The 22146-nt window shown below is 44.2% G+C and overlaps 1 protein-coding gene across 3 annotated transcripts in view; it reads left to right on the top strand.

Annotated features, from left to right (window-relative positions):
* Nucleotides 1-22146, top strand: part of TNN (tenascin N) — a 95380-nt gene that overhangs the window by 50476 nt on the left and 22758 nt on the right. For all 3 annotated transcript variants that reach the window (XM_033916171.1, XM_033916169.1, XM_033916170.1), the window contains one exon: nt 19249-19379. In XM_033916171.1, the coding sequence (XP_033772062.1) occupies nt 19249-19379 (131 nt within the window). The remainder of the gene's footprint in view (nt 1-19248; nt 19380-22146) is intronic.

Genomic DNA, 22146 nt, shown 5'->3' with positions numbered 1-22146 from the left:
CTTTCCAGAGACAGTCGCATTTAGGACAGCAAAAAGGGTGTCCTAATTTTATCTGGTTACCTGTTCAGGTACTGATCTTAATAGTGTTGTCCAACCTATGCTCAGATATTCAGCACTGGCCAGTATCCAGATACCAGCACGAATATCCAGGTATAAAAAAAAATCATAGTGACCAGTGTTTAAAAAAGTGCTGACCATTGTGGGCAGAAATTATCTCATTGGATTGTAGCTTATGCTTTTGGCAGCACACCAAATACAGAATAAGTGTAGAAATATGTAGATAAAAATTAAACTGAAACCCCACCACCACCCCAGGGAAGCCAGGCTGCATATAGTGAAACACTAGAGAAAGAGAAACAGTGATTCCCCACCTTTAGTGAGCATAATATGAAGATCAACAGATGTTAACTTTCAAAAGCTGACACATTCCAATCACTACATTACAAATTAACGAAAATGAAACAAAAAAATGGAAAATAAGGTGATAATGGCAGGATGGGTCAGAAACAGGTATGCATATTTTATGCCACATTCGTATCATCCAAGTGTAGATCTTGCCTATCTGGGGGGAGGGGAAGACATCTTATAGTGGAACATGGCAAGTCAAATGTATCATTACTGGATTGTGGGTTCAACATTGCTGTGATAATGAACGTGACTGTTGGGAAGACTGGATGGATCATGTAGTCTTTATCTGCTGTCATTTACTATGTTACCTTTTTATTGGACTACTTCAATTCATTTTTGACTAGCTTCCAGAGGCCAAAACCTATTGTAAGGGAGGAGGTTTTGATCTCAGAAAGCTATTCAAAAATATATTTAATTCAGTGAAAAGATATCAATTTATTTTCCATGATTTTATTTTAATTTATTAACCTTTAAAGTGGATTAACTTTGCTATAGTATTACTGTACCCTAAATTAAAAATAAAGGTGTTGTTCTTCAAAGCAATTTAACCAATCTGAAATGGCACCTGCTATTTTGGGGGTGTTCCGGGGGATCAGCCAGAAATTGGCCAGTTAATTGCCGATATTTAACCAGCCAAGGCAACCATTTAAATTGAAACCATATAAAGGTCAGACCTACTTGTATAGCTGGTCAACCAGCTATGGTATAGTGGGCACTTAGGAAAACAGCACATTCCGCATGTTAATAAAATTTAGGCACTGTTTGTGGAATCGCTCCTATTGATCCCTAAAAGCAAAGGCATGTTCAACTTAGGCACTGGTATATTAAGCCAGGGTTTTCTTAGCCTAATATATCAATGCCTAAGTGAATACATGCCCAAACTTCACTCCAAATCTGCCCCAGAGAACTGGTAGGTGCCTTGGTGTAGATGCCTACATCAAAATGGTAGGTGCCTGCCGAGTTAGGCACCTACCGTTGGATTTTAATGGTGCTTTCAATTATCAGTACCAATTCAAAAATTTTAAGTTAGGCGTGTAGATCGGCTAGGTATAAGAAAGGGTAAGGTTGCAGTTGGGACTAGCAAGGCTTAGCCTCCCCTAGCCTCTTAGGACACCTATGGTTCTGATGTTGGTAGAGATGAGCCTCAGAGGCTTTCAGACTCAAATGCAGATCTTTTCAGTCAGGATCAGCTGAGTGAGGGAGATACTCTGGAACCATGTAGATCAGTCGTCTCAAGCTCAAACCTTTTGCAGGGCCACATTTTGGATCTGTAGGTACTTGGAGGGCCTCAGAAAAAATAATTAATATCTTATTAAAGAAATGACAATTTTGCATGAGGTAAAACTTTTTATAGTTTATAAATCTTTTCTTTTGGCTAAGTCTTAATAACAATATTGTAATTTATAGCTAAAGAGACATATGATCAAGAAACTGTTTTATTTTTATTTTGTGATTATGATAAACATACCAAGGGCCTCAAAATAGTACCTGGTGGGCCGCATGTGGCCCCTGGGCCGTGAGTTTGAGACCACTGATGTAGATGGTGACACTTCCTTCAGCCAAATAGATGTTCCTGGGCCACCAGTAAATGGTAAAGGACCAGATTACCCTCTTAGAAATTACACATGGGTTTCTCCTTCCTCTTCAGTATTCTCAGAAGGGATGTAGAGCTTTTTCCTGTCCTTCAGTCATCCAACAGAGGAGATTATTTAATGGCTTCTGTCACCTGTGCACTCATTCACCTATTATAAATTTACCATCTAGGAAAGCACAGTATGAAGTCTATGAATTTTGGGGTCTGTATGACTAGAGCTTTAGGCTTCAAGGGCTCCCTCCCAGTCAGAAGCTAGGGCGACAAAGAAGCAAAGACTTACTCAAATGCAAGACAACGTTTTTAACCTCAGCGGGGGTTTCCTACCAAAATTAATCCCTCTCTCTGATTGTAAAATTAAACTACTACGTACTCCTTTCTGGAAGAGGCTAGAATGTCCAGATGTTAAGTCATGCTCTGCATGATGCCAGACAAAAGGTAAAATTACAACGCTTATAGGGTGAAGCACTGAAAGTCTGTGCCATAGTGCCCTGCAGCTGGTTTCTCCACACCCCCCCCCTGTTATTAAAAAAAAAAAAAAAAAAAAAAAAAGAGATGTGTTTCTAGGCCATAGAATGCAGATTTTGCAGGATTTATGTAAGATTACAGAGATATAAATTACCTGTTTGTGCGAAAGGAAATGGCATCTAAAGGTATGTGTTTCCTATCATACTTCCCCTGTAACCACATGTTAACAGTTAAAAGTAACACAGCTACAGTATATTAACTGCTTTTACCACATCCTCTGAGTTCCAGAGCTTAGCCATGCATTGAGTTAAAAAAGTCTCCTATTTGTTTTGAAATATTACTATGCAACTTCAAGGCCTGTCTCCTTGTCTGTACTTTTTGAAAGAGTAAACATTCAATTTGCATTCACCCATCCCACTCCACTCAGGATTTTATAGGATTTTATATCTTATCTCTCCTCAACTGTATCTTCTCCAAGATGAAGCAAATTGCCCATTCTAATAGTTGTTTTACCCCATAAGAGGTGTACTGATCTATAAAATAATGCTTTATACTGTTGGGGAGGTTTTTTTCTTTGAGCTGACTACTGTAAATTGGCTGTTAGTGCAGTGGAGTGGATAAAAATTACTCTGGCTCCCTCTGCTGTCCAACAGAACAAAATTTACAATCTCATATTGAAATAAAGGTTAATAAATAAAAAGAAAGTAAAATAAAAAGAATAAAATATTTTACCTTTTTATTAAATTAAACAAAAATGTAAGTTTTATATTCTTTTTTTTATATTCATTGTTAAGGTGATACCTTTTTATTGAATTTTTTTTTTCTAATAAGATTATACCTTATATTCTTTTCATTTTATTATTGTATGTTAACCTTTATTTCTATACTTTCAAGTGGACTAACATGGAAAACTGTGATATTGTAAAAAAAAATTCATTTGAACTCCAGTCTTCATTTTCTCTATGTCAGATGTCTTCTGTTAATGGATTCACCCTTTTATACAAAAGCTTCACTTGTGGGAAGGAAAGAGTTAGAAAAAGATAGAGACTAACAAGTTTCTTATCTTAGAGAAAATAAAACATAGTAACAAGATATGGCTGATAAAGACCAGAATGGCTCAGTCTGCTCAGTAAGATGGTTAGGATTGTAACTCTTGATCTGTGTAGGTATCCTCTTTGCCTTTTAGGGTTGCAACAAACATAGGGCTAGATTCACTAAGCCCACCAATCAACTTCCGACCACTTAGCAACCCCTTTACAACCCGATTTCCTTCCGACCCGATTCATTAACCTCTGTCCCAATCATCCTCCGATCCGCGCATGCAAATGAGGGGAAATGGCATTCAAATGTAGGCAGGAAGCGATTCACTAAAATATAAAAGCAACCGACTCGGCTGGCCAATCCAAAAATAAGTGACTGCTGAGGACCAGTCGCTGAGGTCCTCTCCGACTGCCCTGCCCTCAGCTCTGATCTCCTGCCTGCCCGAATCTCCTGCTCTTTCCTGCCTGCCTTGAATGAATCTCCTGCTCTATCCTGCTTGCCCCGATCTCCTGCTCTCACCCTGAATCTCTCCTGCCGCCCCGACTGCCCGACCTACTCTCACCCCAAATCTCTCCTGCCCTTCCCCGCAGTGCAAGCCCATTGTTTTAACCCGTGGGCTTAAAGCGGGTAAAAACCACGGCCTCACAAAAAAGTTAAAAACAGTTAAAAAAAAAAAATTCTCTGCCGGGCTCAGATGGTCTGCGCATGTGTTGGGATTGCTATAGAGCGATCCGGGCAGGTGGTTGGGGGTGTGATTCCGATCGCCCTCATTTGCATGAGGGCGATTCGTGAATCAGCCCCCCCGGACAGGGATCGGATCCTTCACGGATCCGATCTGTGCCCTTAGTGAATCTAGTCCATAATTATTACATGTTCTAGTTGCATTTCTGTCAATGAACCACTGGAGGTGCATCTAATGGTTCAGTTGTTTGTGGTGACATTCGCAGTGGGGAATTTGTTACATGCCCACCAAAGATTAAAGGAGGGGAGAAACACAGAGACGAGGAGGAAGGAACAAGAGTAAGAATGAACTGCAGCTTCCAGGAATGAATATGAAAGTGGCAGCAAGTGCAAAGAACAGACCTGATGAAGGAAGAGTGAGATTTCAGCTCCAGCATTTGAAAGGAAGCTCTGGAATAAGAGGGCATAGGATGATGTTAAGAGGTGATAGGCTCAGGAGTAATCTAAGGAAACACTTTTTTACAGAGAGGGTGGTAGATGCGTGGAACAGTCTCCCGAAAGAGATGGTGCAGACTGAGACTGTGTCTGAATTCAAGAGGGCCTGGGATAGGTACGTGGGATCTCTCAGAGAGAGGAAGAGATAATGGTTCCTGCGGATGGGCAGACTGGATGGGCCATTTGGCCTTTATCTGCCATCATGTTTCTATGAGGAATAGTAGGGAGGAGAAAAAGGGAGAGGAATTGAAGAAGCAGCAGAGCTGAAGAAAAAGAGAGGGACAGCAGAGGGACTGAGGTAAGGAGGGAGGGACAGAACAAGGGAGCAAAAGACAAAGAAAAGAGAAAGAGATGAGAATAGGAGCAAGGATGAAGGGAGGGTGAGCAGAGAGAAGGGGAGGGAAAAGGAAGAGAGGTATGGAGAGAGATCTGTCCATAACCCAAACTATTACTGTTGTTCAGGAGGACACTCTCTGCCCTCTCTAAAACTCTGCCTCATTAAAATTCCTTTTGGCTCATCCCCTGCAACCTTGCATTCTTTTCTGCGAAAAGTCAGTGAAGCAGTAGCTCTTTTTTGCGATAGTTTCCCCTAAAGTGATTGAGCAGGGCATATGTGACACCCGGGGCCCCTCATTTTTTGACACTCCCCATCTATGTCAAAAATATGATTTTTAGTAACAATCCACATATCACACAACAAGAGTGTACCTAGGAAAAGGCAGCATCTTAAACACTGCAGTGAGCACTAGAACACCAACTCATACATTGTAAAACTAAACAAGCCAGATCCCGCACAGTCAATTGATCCTGTAGTCAATGCCAACTGAAAACTATGTCCTTTTCATACACACAGAACAGAGATACAGTAGATGTAAATTTGAAAAAACTGATACATAACAATCACCACTTTATAAATTAACAAATAAAAATAAAACAAATAATGAAAAATAAGACAATACAATGTTATTGGACTAATCCATTTTTCAATTAGCTTTCAGAGGCCAAATCTTTCTTAAGAATAGTACAGTATACTGCTGTTATGGTATCCTGTCCTGAGGAAAGGGGTTTAGTCCAAAAAATTGCCTTATTTCCATTTCCTATTTATAAACTTTTATCAATACAGTTAAAATACTACTTGATTCTAAGTAAAAAAAAAATACTACTTGATTCTAAAAAAAAAAATCTTTCTACCTTTTGTCGTTTCTGCTGTAATCATCTTCTCTTTGCTCTCTTCTTTCTAGACAGCGTTTGTCCTCTCTCCCTTCCATGCAACATATGCCCTCTCTTTGCCCCTTCCATCCAGCTTCTGCCCTCTCTCTTTACCCCTTCCATCTACTGCCTACACTCTCTCTGCCCCTTCCATCTACTGTCCACCCTCTCTCTCTTCCATATGGCAACTTCCCTTTTTCTATGTCCCTTCAATAAACTATGAACTGTTATAATGGGGTCCCTTCTCTCCTTTGCACATGATTCATTTCAGCTTCACCCCCTCTCCATTTTTCTGTCTCCACCCCCCCATGCTTTGGCATCTCTCTCTTTCTCTTCTCCTTTCCTTCCTTCCTTCCTTCCCACTCCACACCATGGTGTCATATCTCTATCTCCTTCCCTTCCCTCATGCCATGGCATCTCTTCCTCCCCCTCCATGGTCTGGTATCTCCTTTTCTTTTTTTCCTTTCCCTCCCTCCCATGGACTTGGCATCTCTGGTTCCTCTCCTTAGTCGTCCTTCTCCCTCCTTCCCTCTCTTTCCCCAATTGTGTGCTGCTGCAGCAGCAGCAGCAGCATTTCTTTCCCCCTTCCCTGTGTAGCAGCAGCATTTCTCCCCCCTTCCCTGTGCAGCAGCAGCATTTCTCCCCCCTTGCTTGTGCAGCATTTCTTCCCCCCTTGCCTTTGCAGAATTTCTCCCCCTCCTTGCCTGTGCAGTATTTCTACCCTCCCCCTTCCCTGTGCAGCATTTCTACTCTCCCCCTTCCCTGTGCAGCATTTCTACCCTCCCCCTTGCCTGTGCAGCATTTCTACCCTCTCCCTTTCCTGTGCAGCATTTCTACCCTCTCCCTTCCCTGTGCAGCATTTCTACTCTCCCCCTTCCCTGTGCAGTATTTCTACCCTCCCCCCTTCCCTGTGCAGCAGCATGTCTCCCCCATTGCCTTTGCAGCATTTCTCCCCCCTTCCCTGTGCAGCATTTCTACCCTCCCCCCTTCCCTGCCCAACATTTATACCCTCCCCCCTTCCCTACCCAGCATTTATACCCTCCCCCTTCCCTGCCCAGCATGTCTGGCCGGTTCCCCTGCTGAAAGCCGCGGGCGTCTACACCTCACCGATCCACGGCTGCGTCAGAAGCCTTCTCTCTGACGTTGTGATGTCAGAGAGAACGCTTCCGATGCAGCCACGGATCACGCGAGGAACGGACGCCTGCGGCTTTCAGCAGGGGAGCCGGCCAGAAGCTGAGCAATGCCGGTGAGCACCCGCAAACACCCCTGTTTACTGCCACTGCTGCTGGTTAAGGAAAGGCAGCAGCGGCAGAATAGGGAGGGTAGCCGGATGTGCATCCCCTTGGGGGCGTGCATCCGGGGCAGACTGCCCCCCCTTGGTACGCCATTGGAGCAGGGGCCTTCTTGAGGAAATCTATGAACTGTTATAATGGTGTTCCTGAGACAGATAACGTTGATTTATACTGATATGAATATAACCTTAAGACGTGGATTTCTGCTATGACTCTTTGGCTACTAGTGATGGGACATTTCTACAGATAAGTGCTTTACTATCTATATTTTTTTGAATGACTTTGAAAATTTGAAGTGAATAGAATAAGAACATAAGAACATAAGAACTGCCATCTCCGGATCAGACCTTCGGTCCATCAAGTCCGGCGATCCGCACACGCGGAGGCCCCGCCAGGTGTACACCTGGCGTAATTTATAGTCCACCATATCTTTATATGCCTCTCTTAAGGAGATATGCATCTAGTTTGCTCTTGAAGCCTAGGACGGTCGATTCCGCAATAATCTCCTCTGGGAGGGCATTCCAGGTGTCAACCACTCTCTGAGTGAAGCAGAACTTCCTGACATTAGTCCTGAACCTGTCCCCCCTTAGCTTCATTCCGTGTCCTCTAGTCCGTGTCAAATTGGACAGTGTAAATAATCTTCTCTGCTCTATTTTGTCGATTCCTTTCAGTATTTTGAAGGTCTCGATCATATCCCCACGCATTCTCCTTTTCTCAAGGGAGAACAATCCTAGTGTTATAAGTTTATCCTCATATTCCAGTCTCTCCATACCCTTCACCAGTTTTGTTGCTCGTCTCTGCACCCTCTCCAGCAGTTTTATATCCTTCTTTAGGTAGGGAGACCAATGTTGGACGCAGTATTCCAAGTGTGGTCTGACCATTGCCCTATAAAGCGGCATTATAACTTTCTCCGATCTACTCGAGATTCCTTTCTTTATCATGCCCAACATTCTATTTGCCTTCTTTGCCGCTGCCGCGCATTGTGCCGACGGCTTCAGGGTCCTATCTATCAGTACACCCAGGTCCCTTTCTTGTTCACTCTTCCCCAGAGTTGCACCTGACATTGTATACTCGTATTCCTTATTTTTATTGCCTAAATGCATTACCTTGCATTTCTCCACATTGAACTTCATCTGCCATTTCTCCGCCCATGTTTCTAACCGACACAAGTCGCTCTGGAGTTTCTCTCTATCCTCCTGCGATCTGATTGCCCGGCATAGTTTTGTATCGTCTGCAAACTTGATGATCTCACTGGATGTTCCTTCCTCCAGGTCATTGATATAAATATTAAAAAGGATCGGCCCAAGTACCGAGCCCTGGGGTACACCACTAGTCACTTTCTCCCAGTCGGAGAACTTCCCATTTATGCCCACTCTCTGCTTTCGGTTTTCCAGCCATTTGCCTATCCATCTTTGTATATCTCCCTCTATGCCATGGCTTTGTAGTTTCCTGAGAAGTCTTTCGTGTGGAACTTTGTCGAACGCTTTCTGGAAGTCCAAGTATATTATGTCCACAGGCTTCCCACTATCAATTTGCTCGTTTACGGTCTCAAAAAATTGGAGTAAATTCGTCAAACATGATTTCCCTTTCCTGAATCCATGTTGACTGGGTTTCATCAAGTTGTGTGCGTCCAAGTGCCGGACTATGCTATCCTTGATCAGTGCTTCAACCATCTTGCCGGGGACCGACGTAAGACTCACAGGCCTATAGTTGCCCGGTTCCCCTCTCGATCCTTTTTTGAAAATTGGCGTGACGTTCGCTATCCTCCAGTCGTCCGGTATCTGTCCAGTTCTGATTGTCAGGTTTGCAAGTTTGTGCAATAAGTCTCCGATTTCAACCTTCAATTCCTTTAAGACTCTCGGGTGAATTCCATCCGGTCCAGGGGATTTGTCACTTTTAAGTTTGTCGATCTGATAGTATATCTGGTCTAAGTCCACTTCAACTGTGGTGAGGCTGTCCTCTATTTCTCCTGGAAACACTTTCTCCGCTTCAGGTATTGTTGAGGTGTCTTCCTTCGTAAAGACAGACGCAAAGAAGGAATTTAGTTAGTCTGCGATTTGTTTATCTTCCTTGATGTACCCTTTTCTTCCCTGGTCGTCCAGGGGTCCCACTGCCTCTTTTGCAGGTTTTTTCCCTTTCACGTATCTAAAGAAGGGCTTGAAGTTTTTGGCCTCCTGGGCTATTTTTTCCTCATAATCCTGTTTGGCATCCCTCACCGCCTTGTGACATTTCTTCTGATCATCTTTATGTTTGTTCCAGGCTTCGGTTGTCTTTTTGCATTTCCATTTTTTGAAAGAGTCCTTCTTTTCTTTTATGGCTTCCTTCACCTGTATGGTAAGCCATGCCGGTTCTCTTTTGCTCTTTGTTCTCCGATCTTTGGAAATCCTCGGAATGTAGAGATCTTGTGCTTCTGTGATAGTATTTTTCAGTAGGGACCATGCCTGATCTACCGTTTCAAGTTTGTCCACCATCTTCTCTAGTCGTTTTTCTACCATGGCCCTCATGCGATCGTATTTACCCTTTTTAAAGTTTAAGGTGGTGGTTAAGGTTTTGGCATGTTTCCCTTTCCCGATGTCAAGTTTAAAGTTGATTACATTGTGATCACTCGTTCCCAGTGGAACCACGACTTCCACTTCTGTTATCGGTCCCGTGAGGCCATTTAGGACCAAGTCCAAGGTGGCGTTGCCTCTTGTCGGCTCTTTTACCATTTGTTCCAGGAAGCAATCCCCTAGCACCTCCAGGAACTTGGCCTCCTTGCCGCAGTTGGAGGTTGCTAGTTTCCAGTCTATCCCTGGGAAATTGAAGTCTCCCAATATAATTACATTGCCCGTCTTGCATTCTTGTTTGATTTCCTCCATCATTTCTGAGTCAGTTTCCTCCGCCTGTCCTGGGGGACGATAGTAAAGGCCAATTTTCGTATCTGCACCATATTGACCAGGAATTTTGATCCAGAGTGACTCAAGCTTCTCTTTCATTTCTGTTGTAACCATTTCAACAGAATCTATTCCCTCCTTAACATATAGAGCAATACCTCCACCTTTCTGCCCTACTCGATCTCTTCTATACAGTTTGTATCCCTGTAGTACTGTGTCCCATTTGTTTTCTTCATTCCACCATGTTTCTGTTATGCCAATGATATCCAATATGTCATGTCTCGCTATTGTCTCTAGTTCCCCCATTTTGTTACCTAGACTTCTAGCATTCGTATACATACATCTAAATTCCCTTTGTGTTACCTTTTTGGACCTTCTACTCTTGGCCGTCCCTATAGTTTCAAATACGGTATCCTTTACTGCTCCTGTGTTATCACCCTTGTTTGCTGTGTGGTCGTCCTCTCCTGTGTCTGAGTTGTCCCTTCCTGCTTTTTCTCCCTTATTGGCTGTGGGGTCGTCTTCTCTTGTGTAGGAGTAGTAGTCCTTGGCTTCTTCGTCGGGGCATCCTGCTATCCGTGCCATCGACCGGTGGTCGACTGTCGGCTTTCCCCTATCTTTCAGTTTAAAGCCTTCTCGATTGCCTTCTTCATGTTGCCTGCCAAAACTCTTGCTCCTTCCTTGTTGAGGTGTAGTCCGTCCCTTCTGTAGTACTTGCTTTTTCCCCAGAACGCCGTCCAGTTGCACACGAAGTCGAAGCCTTCTTCTTCGCACCATCGTCTCATCCAGGCGTTGATTACTTGCAATTCCCCTTGTCTCTTTCCATCCGCTCTTGGTACTGGGAGGATCTCAGAGAAGGCCACCCTCACCTCCCTGATCTTCAGTAGTCTTCCGAGTGAGCGGAGCTGGCCCTTCAGCTCTTCCCTGTCATACTTCCGCCCGCTCACATCATTTGTTCCCACGTGGATAAGCACAGCGGTGTCCTCTCCCCCTGCGCCATCTATGATCCTGGAGATCCTGTTGGTCACATCCTTCACTCTTGCTCCAGGCAGACAGGTGACGACTCTGTCCTCTCTTCCTCCTGCGGTGTGGCTGTCCACATGTCGTATAATGGAGTCGCCTACGATGATCCCCATCTTCTTTATTCGGGAGTTCCTTGGGGGGCGTAGGTCCACGTCCTTGGAGTAGGGCCAGTCTTCTTCCTCCAATGATACTCTTGAAATTGTTTCCTGTTCTTTGGGTGGGGGGATGTCTTCCTGTGCTCTCACTATTCCTCCTGGTGTGCGGTTGTCTCCTACCTCGTCTTCGGTTTCTTCTGTGTTTGCATGGGTGTCTTCTCTCCTCACATGGGTTTCTTGAGTACAGTTTTCCAGCCCTGGGATCTCTACGTGGTGCTGATGAGCTTCCTCTATGAACATTTCTAGTTCCTTGACCTCGTCGTTTGGGCTGTACTCCACTAGAATCTTCTCCTGTGCTCGGATTCTGTCTTCGAGTTCCATCACTGTTCCTTCCAATAGTCTTACCTGACATTTCAAGCTATCCATCTCCATGCATCGATTGCAAATGTATGCCTGGATCCCCGAAGGGAGGTAGTCATACATATTGCAGCCGATACAGAAGACCGGAAAGCTCACCTTCTGACTTCCTTGGGCTTCCATTTCTTGCTTCCCTCGTGTGTGCTTGTGTTCCTTGCCTGCTGCTTCCTTATGTTGCTTGCCTTGCTGTGTCTTTTGTGTGTGCTGTCTCCGCTCTACCTCACCTTGATTGTATGTGTGGGTTTGTTCCCTTGGCGTCTGTCTCTTCCTTACCTTCTGTGTTTGTCGCTTCTTTACCGTTCAGTCCTCCTCGGTGTTCTTGATAGTAGATACTTGATAGTAGATACTTGATAGTAGATACTCGTCCCTTGCAAGGCCCTTCGCAAAGGCGCTCTCGCTAAGGCGAGCGCCTTTACCGCTCGCCTTCGCCGCGCGCCGAACGGCTGGGCGCCGTTGGCTCCGCCCCCTTTCAAGGGGGAGTTCGGGCTCTGACCTCGCTGATGCTTGGGGGTGGGCGGAGCTAACTCTCGCCGCTGCCCCTGCTGTGGATCGCTTTTATTCCCTGCCTTTTGCCTCCTGTCTCTCTCCTAAGGTCTTCCTACCTCCTCTCTGCCTTCTGCCTGCTTTTCAGCCGGTGTTCAGGTCAGCGTGTGCTGGGCGCTGTTGGCTCCGCCCCCTTTCAAGGGGGAGTTTGGGCTCTGACCTCGCTGATGCTTGGGGGTGGGCGGAGCTAACTCTCGCCGCTGCCCCTGCTGTGGATCGCTTTTATTCCCTGCCTTTTGCCTCCTGTCTCTCTCCTAAGGTCTTCCTACCTCCTCTCTGCCTTCTGCCTGCTTTTCAGCCGGTGTTCAGGTCAGCGTGTGCTGGGCGCCGTTGGCTCCGCCCCCTTTCAAGGGGGAGTTCGGGCTCTGACCTCGCTGATGCTTGGGGGTGGGCGGAGCTAACTCTCGCCGCTGCCCCTGCTGTGGATCGCTTTTATTCCCTGCCTTTTGCCTCCTGTCTCTCTCCTAAGGTCTTCCTACCTCCTCTCTGCCTTCTGCCTGCTTTTCAGCCGGTGTTCAGGTCAGCGTGTGCTGGGCGCCGTTGGCTCCGCCCCCTTTCAAGGGGGAGTTCGGGCTCTGACCTCGCTGATGCTTGGGGGTGGGCGGAGCTAACTCTCGCCGCTGCCCCTGCTGTGGATCGCTTTTATTCCCTGCCTTTTGCCTCCTGTCTCTCTCCTAAGGTCTTCCTACCTCCTCTCTGCCTTCTGCCTGCTTTTCAGCCGGTGTTCAGGTCAGCGTGTGCTGGGCGCCGTTGGCTCCGCCCCCTTTCAAGGGGGAGTTCGGGCTCTGACCTCGCTGATGCTTGGGGGTGGGCGGAGCTAACTCTCGCCGCTGCCCCTGCTGTGGATCGCTTTTATTCCCTGCCTTTTGCCTCCTGTCTCTCTCCTAAGGTCTTCCTACCTCCTCTCTGCCTTCTGCCTGCTTTTCAGCCGGTGTTCAGGTCAGCGTGTGCTGGGCGCCGTTGGCTCCGCCCCCTTTCAAGGGGGAGTTCGGGCTCTGACCTCGCTGATGCTTGGGGGTGGGCGGAGCTAACTCTCGCCGCTGCCCCTGCTGTGGATCGCTTTTATTCCCTGCCTTTTGCCTCCTGTCTCTCTCCTAAGGTCTTCCTACCTCCTCTCTGCCTTCTGCCTGCTTTTCAGCCGGTGTTCAGGTCAGCGTGTGCTGGGCGCCGTTGGCTCCGCCCCCTTTCAAGGGGGAGTTCGGGCTCTGACCTCGCTGATGCTTGGGGGTGGGCGGAGCTAACTCTCGCCGCTGCCCCTGCTGTGGATCGCTTTTATTCCCTGCCTTTTGCCTCCTGTCTCTCTCCTAAGGTCTTCCTACCTCCTCTCTGCCTTCTGCCTGCTTTTCAGCCGGTGTTCAGGTCAGCGTGTGCTGGGCGCCGTTGGCTCCGCCCCCTTTCAAGGGGGAGTTCGGGCTCTGACCTCGCTGATGCTTGGGGGTGGGCGGAGCTAACTCTCGCCGCTGCCCCTGCTGTGGATCGCTTTTATTCCCTGCCTTTTGCCTCCTGTCTCTCTCCTAAGGTCTTCCTACCTCCTCTCTGCCTTCTGCCTGCTTTTCAGCCGGTGTTCAGGTCAGCGTGAATGACTTTGAAAATTTGAAGTGAATAGAATAAATTATAAGATTTTGAAAAATCTGAGGAGTTTCAAAAATTTAAAGAAACATAGGGTCCGCTAGATACATATGTTAATTTTCTTTAAACATACTCGCATAAAATGTACCCGTTTGGACTTGGTTTTAGTTCAAGATCCTTTTATACACATACAGGAGGTGGGTGGGCTTATTTTGGGGGGTTGAGGGGGTTGGTCTTAAGTTATTTATGTATAGTTTCTTTGTGTTTTCTGAATATATTGCTATTTTATATATATTTTCTTACACTGTGTATCAGCTATATTTTGCTATATAAAATTAATAAACAATTTTGAAAATATAAGATTTTGAAAAATTCAGAAAAGATATTGGGAGTTGTTTTGACTAAGGATGTATTTACTATAGCAGCTTTGAAGCTGACATAGAGACATCCAGGAGATATTTATCTCTGGAAATTCTGAGGTCTTTTTCTCCATTACTCTGCACGATTAGTTCTTACAAATATCTTTGTCCCTTTCTCTGGTACATAATAATTGAATATTTTTTTGGTGAATTTTGGTGATTCCTTTCTGCTCTAGCACAGTTGACATAGGTCCTCTTCTGCTGCCATCCTATCTCCATGTCTGGGGTCTTTGCGGTTTTATCTAAATTTTAGGCCCCAGTGCACAAAAGCTTTCCATGGCGTTAAGACTCATTAAAGCAGTCTTACTGCCACAGAAACTTTCCTCCTGATGCATAAAAGTGTTCTCTATGGCTGTTACCGATCCTCGAAGCAGCCACCGAAAACCCTATGCAAATGCATCGCAAGGAGATCATTACCCATAATAGGTAAGGCCACAGTTATAGTAAAGAGAAAAGCTAGTAACTCTCCTGTTTTACAGTCTGTTTTCTCTTTTCTCCTACTCTTTCTTTTTCTTTTCTGCTCTGTGTTCCGCGTGTAACTCTTTATTTTCATTTTTCCTGTTTCCATTCTTTTGCCTTTTAAATTCTCTTTGCTTTTTTACCCTCCTTGCTCTGCTTCTCTAATCCAGCTGTAGCCTGTGACCCAGATGCAAAATCGAAGGCTCTCTAGGGAAGTCTAGTTCAAATGCAGGATGACTATAAAGCTTCATGGGATCCTCAAACTCATGCATGACATGAACCAAAAGCCCTATGAGGACCTGTGGATCAAGCACCTGATGCAATGTGAATATAAAACTTCATGGAACTCTTAAACTGAAGTGATCATCCATGGCCAGCAAGCATTGTTCAAATCTGCTACCTAAAATTCATTCTGATATGGAGGCAGGATTTACTTCTGTATAGTGCCTGCTGCCTTTAACTATACATCTCATTCCATATTCGCGGATTCAGAACTCGCGACTTCGGTTATGCGCAGTTTTTGTCTGGGTGGCCCACCCCTGCCTTCCAGTCCTCTCCACTTACTTTTTTTTAAAAAAAATGAATAAATTTATTCATTTGTTACAAGATATACAACTTCAAGCAATAAAAACAATTTAAGGAAAATACTTCAAACTAAAAAAAACAAAATCTTTATCAAGTCCACATTATATGAAGGCTGCTTATCCTGAAGGAGTCACCTAGAAATTAAAGAAATGAAAAGAACCCCCCCCCCCCAATATTCCATAATCTTCAAGTCAGGCAAAAAGAACTTCTATATTCACTTAACCTCAACCTCTGTATTAGTTACAGGCAAAATATCTACTTTAATTTTATCTTGAAGAAAATTTTCCAAGTGAACTGGATCAACAAAAATATATTTAACATTCTGATACGTCACCAAGTATTTACATGGGAATTTAAGAAAAAATTATGCCCCCACACCCAAGACTTGAGTCTTGAGTTGTAGGAACTGTTTCCTCCTGTATTGCGTCTGTTTAGAGATGTCTGGAAAGATGTTTATCTGTTGACCGCAAAACAAGGCATTCTTATTTATAAAATATAATTTATGGATGTCTTACTTTTCTATCTCAGTTTTAAAAGTGACCAATAACATTGCTCTTTTGGCTATAAAATCTTTCGATGATTCCAGGAATTGAGAAATATTTAGACTATCAGGAGACACTAACTGATCCTTTCCCCCCTCTTCTGAAACCATTTTTAATCAACTGGGTATATAGTATAAGTTATCTGGGGAGAAAGATTCTATCTTAGTATAAGAAAGTATATCCTTCAAGTACATTTTTAGTACACTTACTTTTTATAACCTGGTGGTTTAGTGGTGAAGTGGGGTAGGAGCGATCTTCGTATGCTCCTGCCCTGTGCAGAACTGGGAACAAAAATGGCTGCCTTGAGTTCTCTTGGTCTCTTACTGCAGTGAGTTTCACATTTAAAAATCCAAGGTAAACATGTCATATATATATATATATATAATATATATATAACCCACCCAAAACCTAGTGTACTTACATAAAGAAGACACCTGCAGGCATAAGGACTATTGTTGTGTACAGGTGGGTGCAGTAAGTTTTGGGTGGGTTTTGAAGGGCTTATCATACAATATAAGTAGGTTATAGTGATATGTTTACCTGGGATTTTGAAATGTGACATTTACTGCAATACCCCTTAGAGCGCCCCTTCGCTGTGCTCAGCTCTCTGCAAATAGTTTGCAAAAAATGTTGGCTGCTAGCAAATCCGAAAAACCGGCTTTTGTTCGTTTTTTATGTGGATGTCTTTATATTAGAGAATGACCAAAAAAGATAGATGTACTAAGGACCAAAACTTCTAGATAGGTCATTAAAAAAAAAAAAAGATAGACGTCTTGCTGTTTTGAGAATGGACGTTTTCTCTACTGGATTTCTAAACATCTTTTCCAAGATGTCCAAACTCAGACGTCCTATTGAAAATGCCTCTCCAAGTATGTTATTCTGTTCCTTGCCTAGTTAATAGGAGAGCTATAAAAAAATAAAAAGTGTAGCCTCTCTTCTGGGTACCAGGTTACTTGGTTCCAGCTCCATAGATGGTATACAAAATCCTAGAGGAAAGGGATTCTCCACCTCAGGGTTCAAGGAATGCTATTACTAGGACAAGGAGACATTTAGAGAAGATAGTGGGGTTCCAAATTATAAGTCTCTGTTAAGTGTTTTTCAAAGTAAAACAGTCAATTGCAACTGGTTCACATGCACCTTCACATTATATAAATATGAAATACAGAATAGGGACACGATCCTTGCATTCTTTTTGAATTTTGGCTTCACTCTAGACCTTTACTAGGCTTCCTAACTGCCCATTTCCCCTACTTCCTTCTGCTCCCCCACCAAAATGAAAAGTAACTCATCTATCAGAGATCCCCCCCAGCCCCACCATCTGAAGACATCTGGAACCCAGCCCCCAGTCATAAAAGCGCGGCAGTCAGTGGCAGCCGTTTGAGCCTTTGATGCTGACATGGTAAGCACATTCTGTTCTTGCAGTGAGAATTAAGAACACTCACAGTCAGTGGTGCAGAAAGGGGGATGTGGGGGAAGGGCAGTTCACCCTGGGTGCGGTTTTATAAGGGCGTGGCACCCCTCCTCTACTCTGCCCCCGCTGCTCCTCGCCACGCGTGTATGCCCCTTGCCTTCCCCATACCTTTTTTACTTCCTGGCACTAGGTTGTTGCCCACGTTGGCATTGGCGTTCTCTCTGACATCACTTCTGGGACCTGCACCTAGGAAGTGACATCACAGGGCGAGCTGATACCGACGTGGGCATTCTGCTCATGCTGGAGAAGTTAAAAAGGTACGGAGAAAGGGAAGGGGGCGCTCGTGGCAGGGGTGGGTGGGGAAGAGGGTGGGGGAGGGTTGCCACCATCCCAGGCGCCGCTCACCCTCACTATGCCACTGCTCACAGTATTGGAAACAATGGCTCAAAGAGCTGCTGCTGATTTTTGAGGGTTTGTAATTGGGAATTTATTTTATTTTTTATTTATATACTGTCTAAATTTAGATGGTCAAAATTTAAGGAGTGGAATTGTCCAAATAAGACTGGTGAACACAAACTTCTTATTTGGACAGTTCCACTCCTTATATTTTGTATATTTGTGTTTGTGGTTTTGTTTCCTTTGTCTTTTTCCCGTATTTAGATGGTCTCCATATAAAACATACATAGCATACATAGCATAACATTACAAAAAGCCGAGTCTTCATGACGTTTCTTGCCCACTTCCATCTATTACTTCTACAAACTGAACTTTAAACAAAAACTACTGAAAATGCAGCTATTTGTATCTGCTTTCATGTAAGGAAAGATTTCTATCTGTCGGCACATTTTAACACCTGCCACACAAGACGCAACTGCTCTGGTCTCAGCATATTGCGTTTTAGTCAATGTTTCAAGTAACATGGCATTTTCTGAACACAGGAGTCCTAACCAATTTAGGGCGTGCTAACGATTATCGCACACTAAATGATAAGGCGCCCATAGAATATAATGGGTGCCTTAGCATTTAGCGTACGCTAAATCGGTTAGCGTGCCTTAATAAAAAGACCCCACAGTGTTCTACCAGGACAATATAACATAGAAACATGATGGCAGATAAAGGCCAAATGGCCATTAGCAATTGCTTAAAATATAAAGGTACTGGATGGTAAAGCACTTGATGAACAATCAATATTACTTTATATTGGACTCTGTGCTACTAGATGAATGGGATCTGGAATGTCTTCTCAGTGGTTGGACTTGGGGATCCCCACCAGCTAAGTTGCTTTTAATTTTGGTGGAGAGCAGCATGCCTACCCATGTTAATCTCTGACTCCTCCCCCCAATTCATGTCTAACTATTCTGCTGTCTCCTAGGCCTGTGGGATAGGAGAAAGCTGCTTCTTCTCTCCCCAGACCTTTTTCTGAGAGACTCAGCCTTTTCTCTCTGTCGCTCTAAATCCTCACACAACCTCGAATGTCCCCATAGAGACACCAGCTGGTGGTGGACAGCTTTTTTTTGTCTTCTGCTGGTACTACAACTGGAAATTCAATGCTGGATCTTGTGAGGGCTTTGGCATTCAATATCCATTTTTAAAAAAAAGCCTGCTAGTGCATGACTGATTAAGCTAATACTCAGATTTAACTGGCCATGGGTTAGTGCATAAAGATAGGACAGCTAGTCATGCAGCCCTATTTATGTGCTAAGTTAAGTCTGAATATTGGGAGCTAACCAGACTCCGCCCCAGAATGCCCTAATATAGCCAGCTGTAAGTTCAGCGCTAACTGGTCATTTTCAGCATGAATGACTAATTAAGGGCCACTGCCAATGACTGGATAGTTGCGACTAAGCGATAGATTGCCGGCCATGTCTGGCTAGTTAACTAGCTCTGATTATCAGCCACACACTGATGAATCCCTGGGCTATACCAGCATGGTCACTCTTAGAGAAAGTGCCACAGTGAAATGGTGAAGTTCACTCTACATTCATCACTAGCCAAGTACTTGTGGGCTTTGCAATTATATTAGAAAAATATTTTTGAAGATGGCACCCTAATGTTTCCATTTGCTGCACAGTTATCCCCATCTCTGTCTCTCAACTAATCTTCCAACTTCTCTCTCTTTCTTTTTCTAAGAAATTGACTCCCCCAAGAACCTGCGAGCATCTGATGTGACTCAGTCCAGTGCCGTGGTAACCTGGACACCACCTGCTGCAAAGATTGATGGCTATACTCTGATCTATCAGAAACAGGATGGTACCAGCAAGGTACTGTCTGTCTTAACCAATTTTGCAGTTTCCTTTGTTTAAGAAGGATAGATATTTATGTTTAGATATTCAGTGTGTTTGATACCAAATGCACCTACATATTATAAGCTGTATATCTGAATTGTGAACTGCTGTGGTAAAACAAAACAAAAAAAAAAGGATTATAAATGTTTTAAATAAATAAATAAAATAAGAATAAACTGGAGTGTAAAATAGACACCCAGATGTAGATTAGGGCTTTCTGTTAGATACTATTTTAACACTGAGGTCCTTTTTCTCCAGTATTAAACTGCAGTGTTTAAAAGCAATTCTTTCTAATATTGGAAATGATCTTCTACTTATTTATTAGATATTTATGCAGTCATGTCATTTTAGACTTTCTTTAGGAGCTAGGATAGGAAGACGGAAGAGCCCCTTCTGTTGTTGACAAGATGGAGCAAAGGGTGGGTTCTAGGGTGGGCTTTAGCACTGGTGGTAGCCTGGGCATATAAGTGTTATTATACAGGGCTTCAGGCCACTACACCAGTGTTTTTCAACCTTTTTTGGGCAAAGGCACACTTGTTTCATGAAAAAAATCACGAGGCACACCACCATTAGAAAATGTTAAAAAATTTAACTCTGTGCCTATATTGACTATATATAAAGTAATTCTCTTGAATAGGAATCAAATAAACACAAAGAAAGTATTTTATAATGCTGCCACCGCCAACAACACCGTTGGCGGCGGTGGCACTCAAGTGGCTAAAGAGCCGCAGTTTGCCGGCCTAGGGACAACACTGGAGGGTGGCCAGCTGTGCACCCCCTTGGGACGTAAACCCGGGGTGGGGCAGACCGCCCCCCCCCACCCTGGTATGCCACTATCTATACCTCACTCCCTCCCTATGACCAAAAATTCTCCTTTCTTCTATTCCCCGTGTACACAACCATCTCTTTCCCTCCCTTCCTCTCTCCAAAGTCCATGCCTTCTGTGTCCAAACACTCATTCCCTCCCTTCCTCTCTCCCAAGTCCATTTCTTCTGTGTCCAAAAACGCATTCCCTCCCCCACCTCAGCATCTCTTTCCCTCCCTTCCTCTCTCCCAAGTTCATGCCTTGTGTCCAAAACGCACTCCCTCCCCCCTTTTGTGTTCTGTGTTTGCCTCCCAGCCCATCTTTGCAACTTTCTCAGCAAAACGAAGCTCAAGCCGCAAGGCTTGTCTTCTGCTTCCTGCCTGCCCTGCCGCGCACAAATAGCCGAACGGAAGTATTCTCCGACGTCAGCGCTGACGTCGGAGGGCAGGCTTTGCTTAAGCCCTCCCTCCGACGTCAGCGCTGACATCGGGGAACGTTTGCGATCGGTTATATGTTAGCTGCAGGGCAGGCAGGAACAGAAGACGAGACTCGCGGCTCGAGATGCATTGAACTCCGCGGGTCCCCCGTCCAGCTCTCTCATGTCCACGTGGGGCGGACCGCCCCTCTCCCTAGACTGGTGGTACTGCCCTGATGGCGGCCCTGACCGTACGGCACACCAGGCAACATCTCGCGGCACACTAGTGTGCCGCGGAACAGCGGTTGAAAAACACTGCACTACACTAACCACTAGGCTACTCCTCTACTCACTTAAATAAGCAGTGGATTTTCCCAAGTCCATCTTACTAATAGCTTATGGACTCTTTTTTTAGGAAATCATGCAAAGCTTGCAAACCTGCTAAGCTAACTGCTTGTACTACATTCTCTGGCAACAAATTCCAGAGTTTAATTAGATATTGTGTGATGAAATATTTTCTTCCCTTTGTTTTAAATTTACTATGGTACTTAGTAGCTTCATTGTATACCCCCTAGTCCTTGTATTTTTGAAAAGAGTAAACAAACGAGTCACTCGATATTCTATAGACCTCTTTCATATCTCCCCTCAGCTGTATCTTCTCTAAGCTGAAGAGCCCTACTCTTTTTAGCCTTTCCTCCTAATGATTTCTATAAAATCAGTTTCTCTCTGGCTTTCCTTGTGACTCTGGACAAGTCACTTAACTCTCCATTGCCCAAGTACCGAAGTTAGATTGTGAGTTTTCCGGGACAGATGGGGACTGATTACGATTCAATGTATTGATAACCACATTGGGCAAATCTCTTCATGAAAAGGCAGTTAATAAATCCCAGTACATAAAACGTGTCCACAAATTAGTTCTCTTCAAGTGCAAACACAAAGTCCTGAGAAATCTGTTGACTTTTTGAAAACTGAAATGGATAACACCAAATCTGTATTGGGAGAAATAAAAGCTAAGGTCTCAACAATAAAAGATACTGAGAATGTGCTAATTAACGATACTACTAACTTGAGGTTTAAATTGAAAAATTTGGAAAGCCAAGTTCGCTCTACAAAATTTGCATACAAATAATTTCTCTAGGATCCCTTTAAGGTCACTTAGGGAACTTTTGATACGAATATTGGGCTCGTTTTCAAAAAACGTAAAATGTCCATAATTTGGCCTAAAGGGGCAGATTGATGTTTTCTTGCCAAACCCTTCCAATTCACTATTTTTGAAACCTATTTTCTAGATGGATATCCATGCTGTCCATTTGCAGTTCATTGAAATCTCAAGGGGGCGTGTTAGAGGTGTGGTTTGGGCGGGACTAATTTGGGCTTGTGATTTGGACATTTTTCTGCCATAATTGAACATTTTAGAATAGGTTCAGGGCACAATTTGGACGTTTGGAGCTAGACCAATTTTAATAATGAAGAAGGGATAAAAAGTTACCTAAACTGACCAGATGACCACTGGGTGGATGTAA

Source organism: Geotrypetes seraphini, chromosome 12, assembly GCF_902459505.1.
Source record: "Geotrypetes seraphini chromosome 12, aGeoSer1.1, whole genome shotgun sequence".
In the NCBI taxonomy this organism is placed as follows: Eukaryota; Metazoa; Chordata; class Amphibia; order Gymnophiona; family Dermophiidae; genus Geotrypetes; species Geotrypetes seraphini.
Note: the sequence above shows the minus strand (reverse complement) of the source record. Positions and strands in the feature narration are given on the sequence as shown.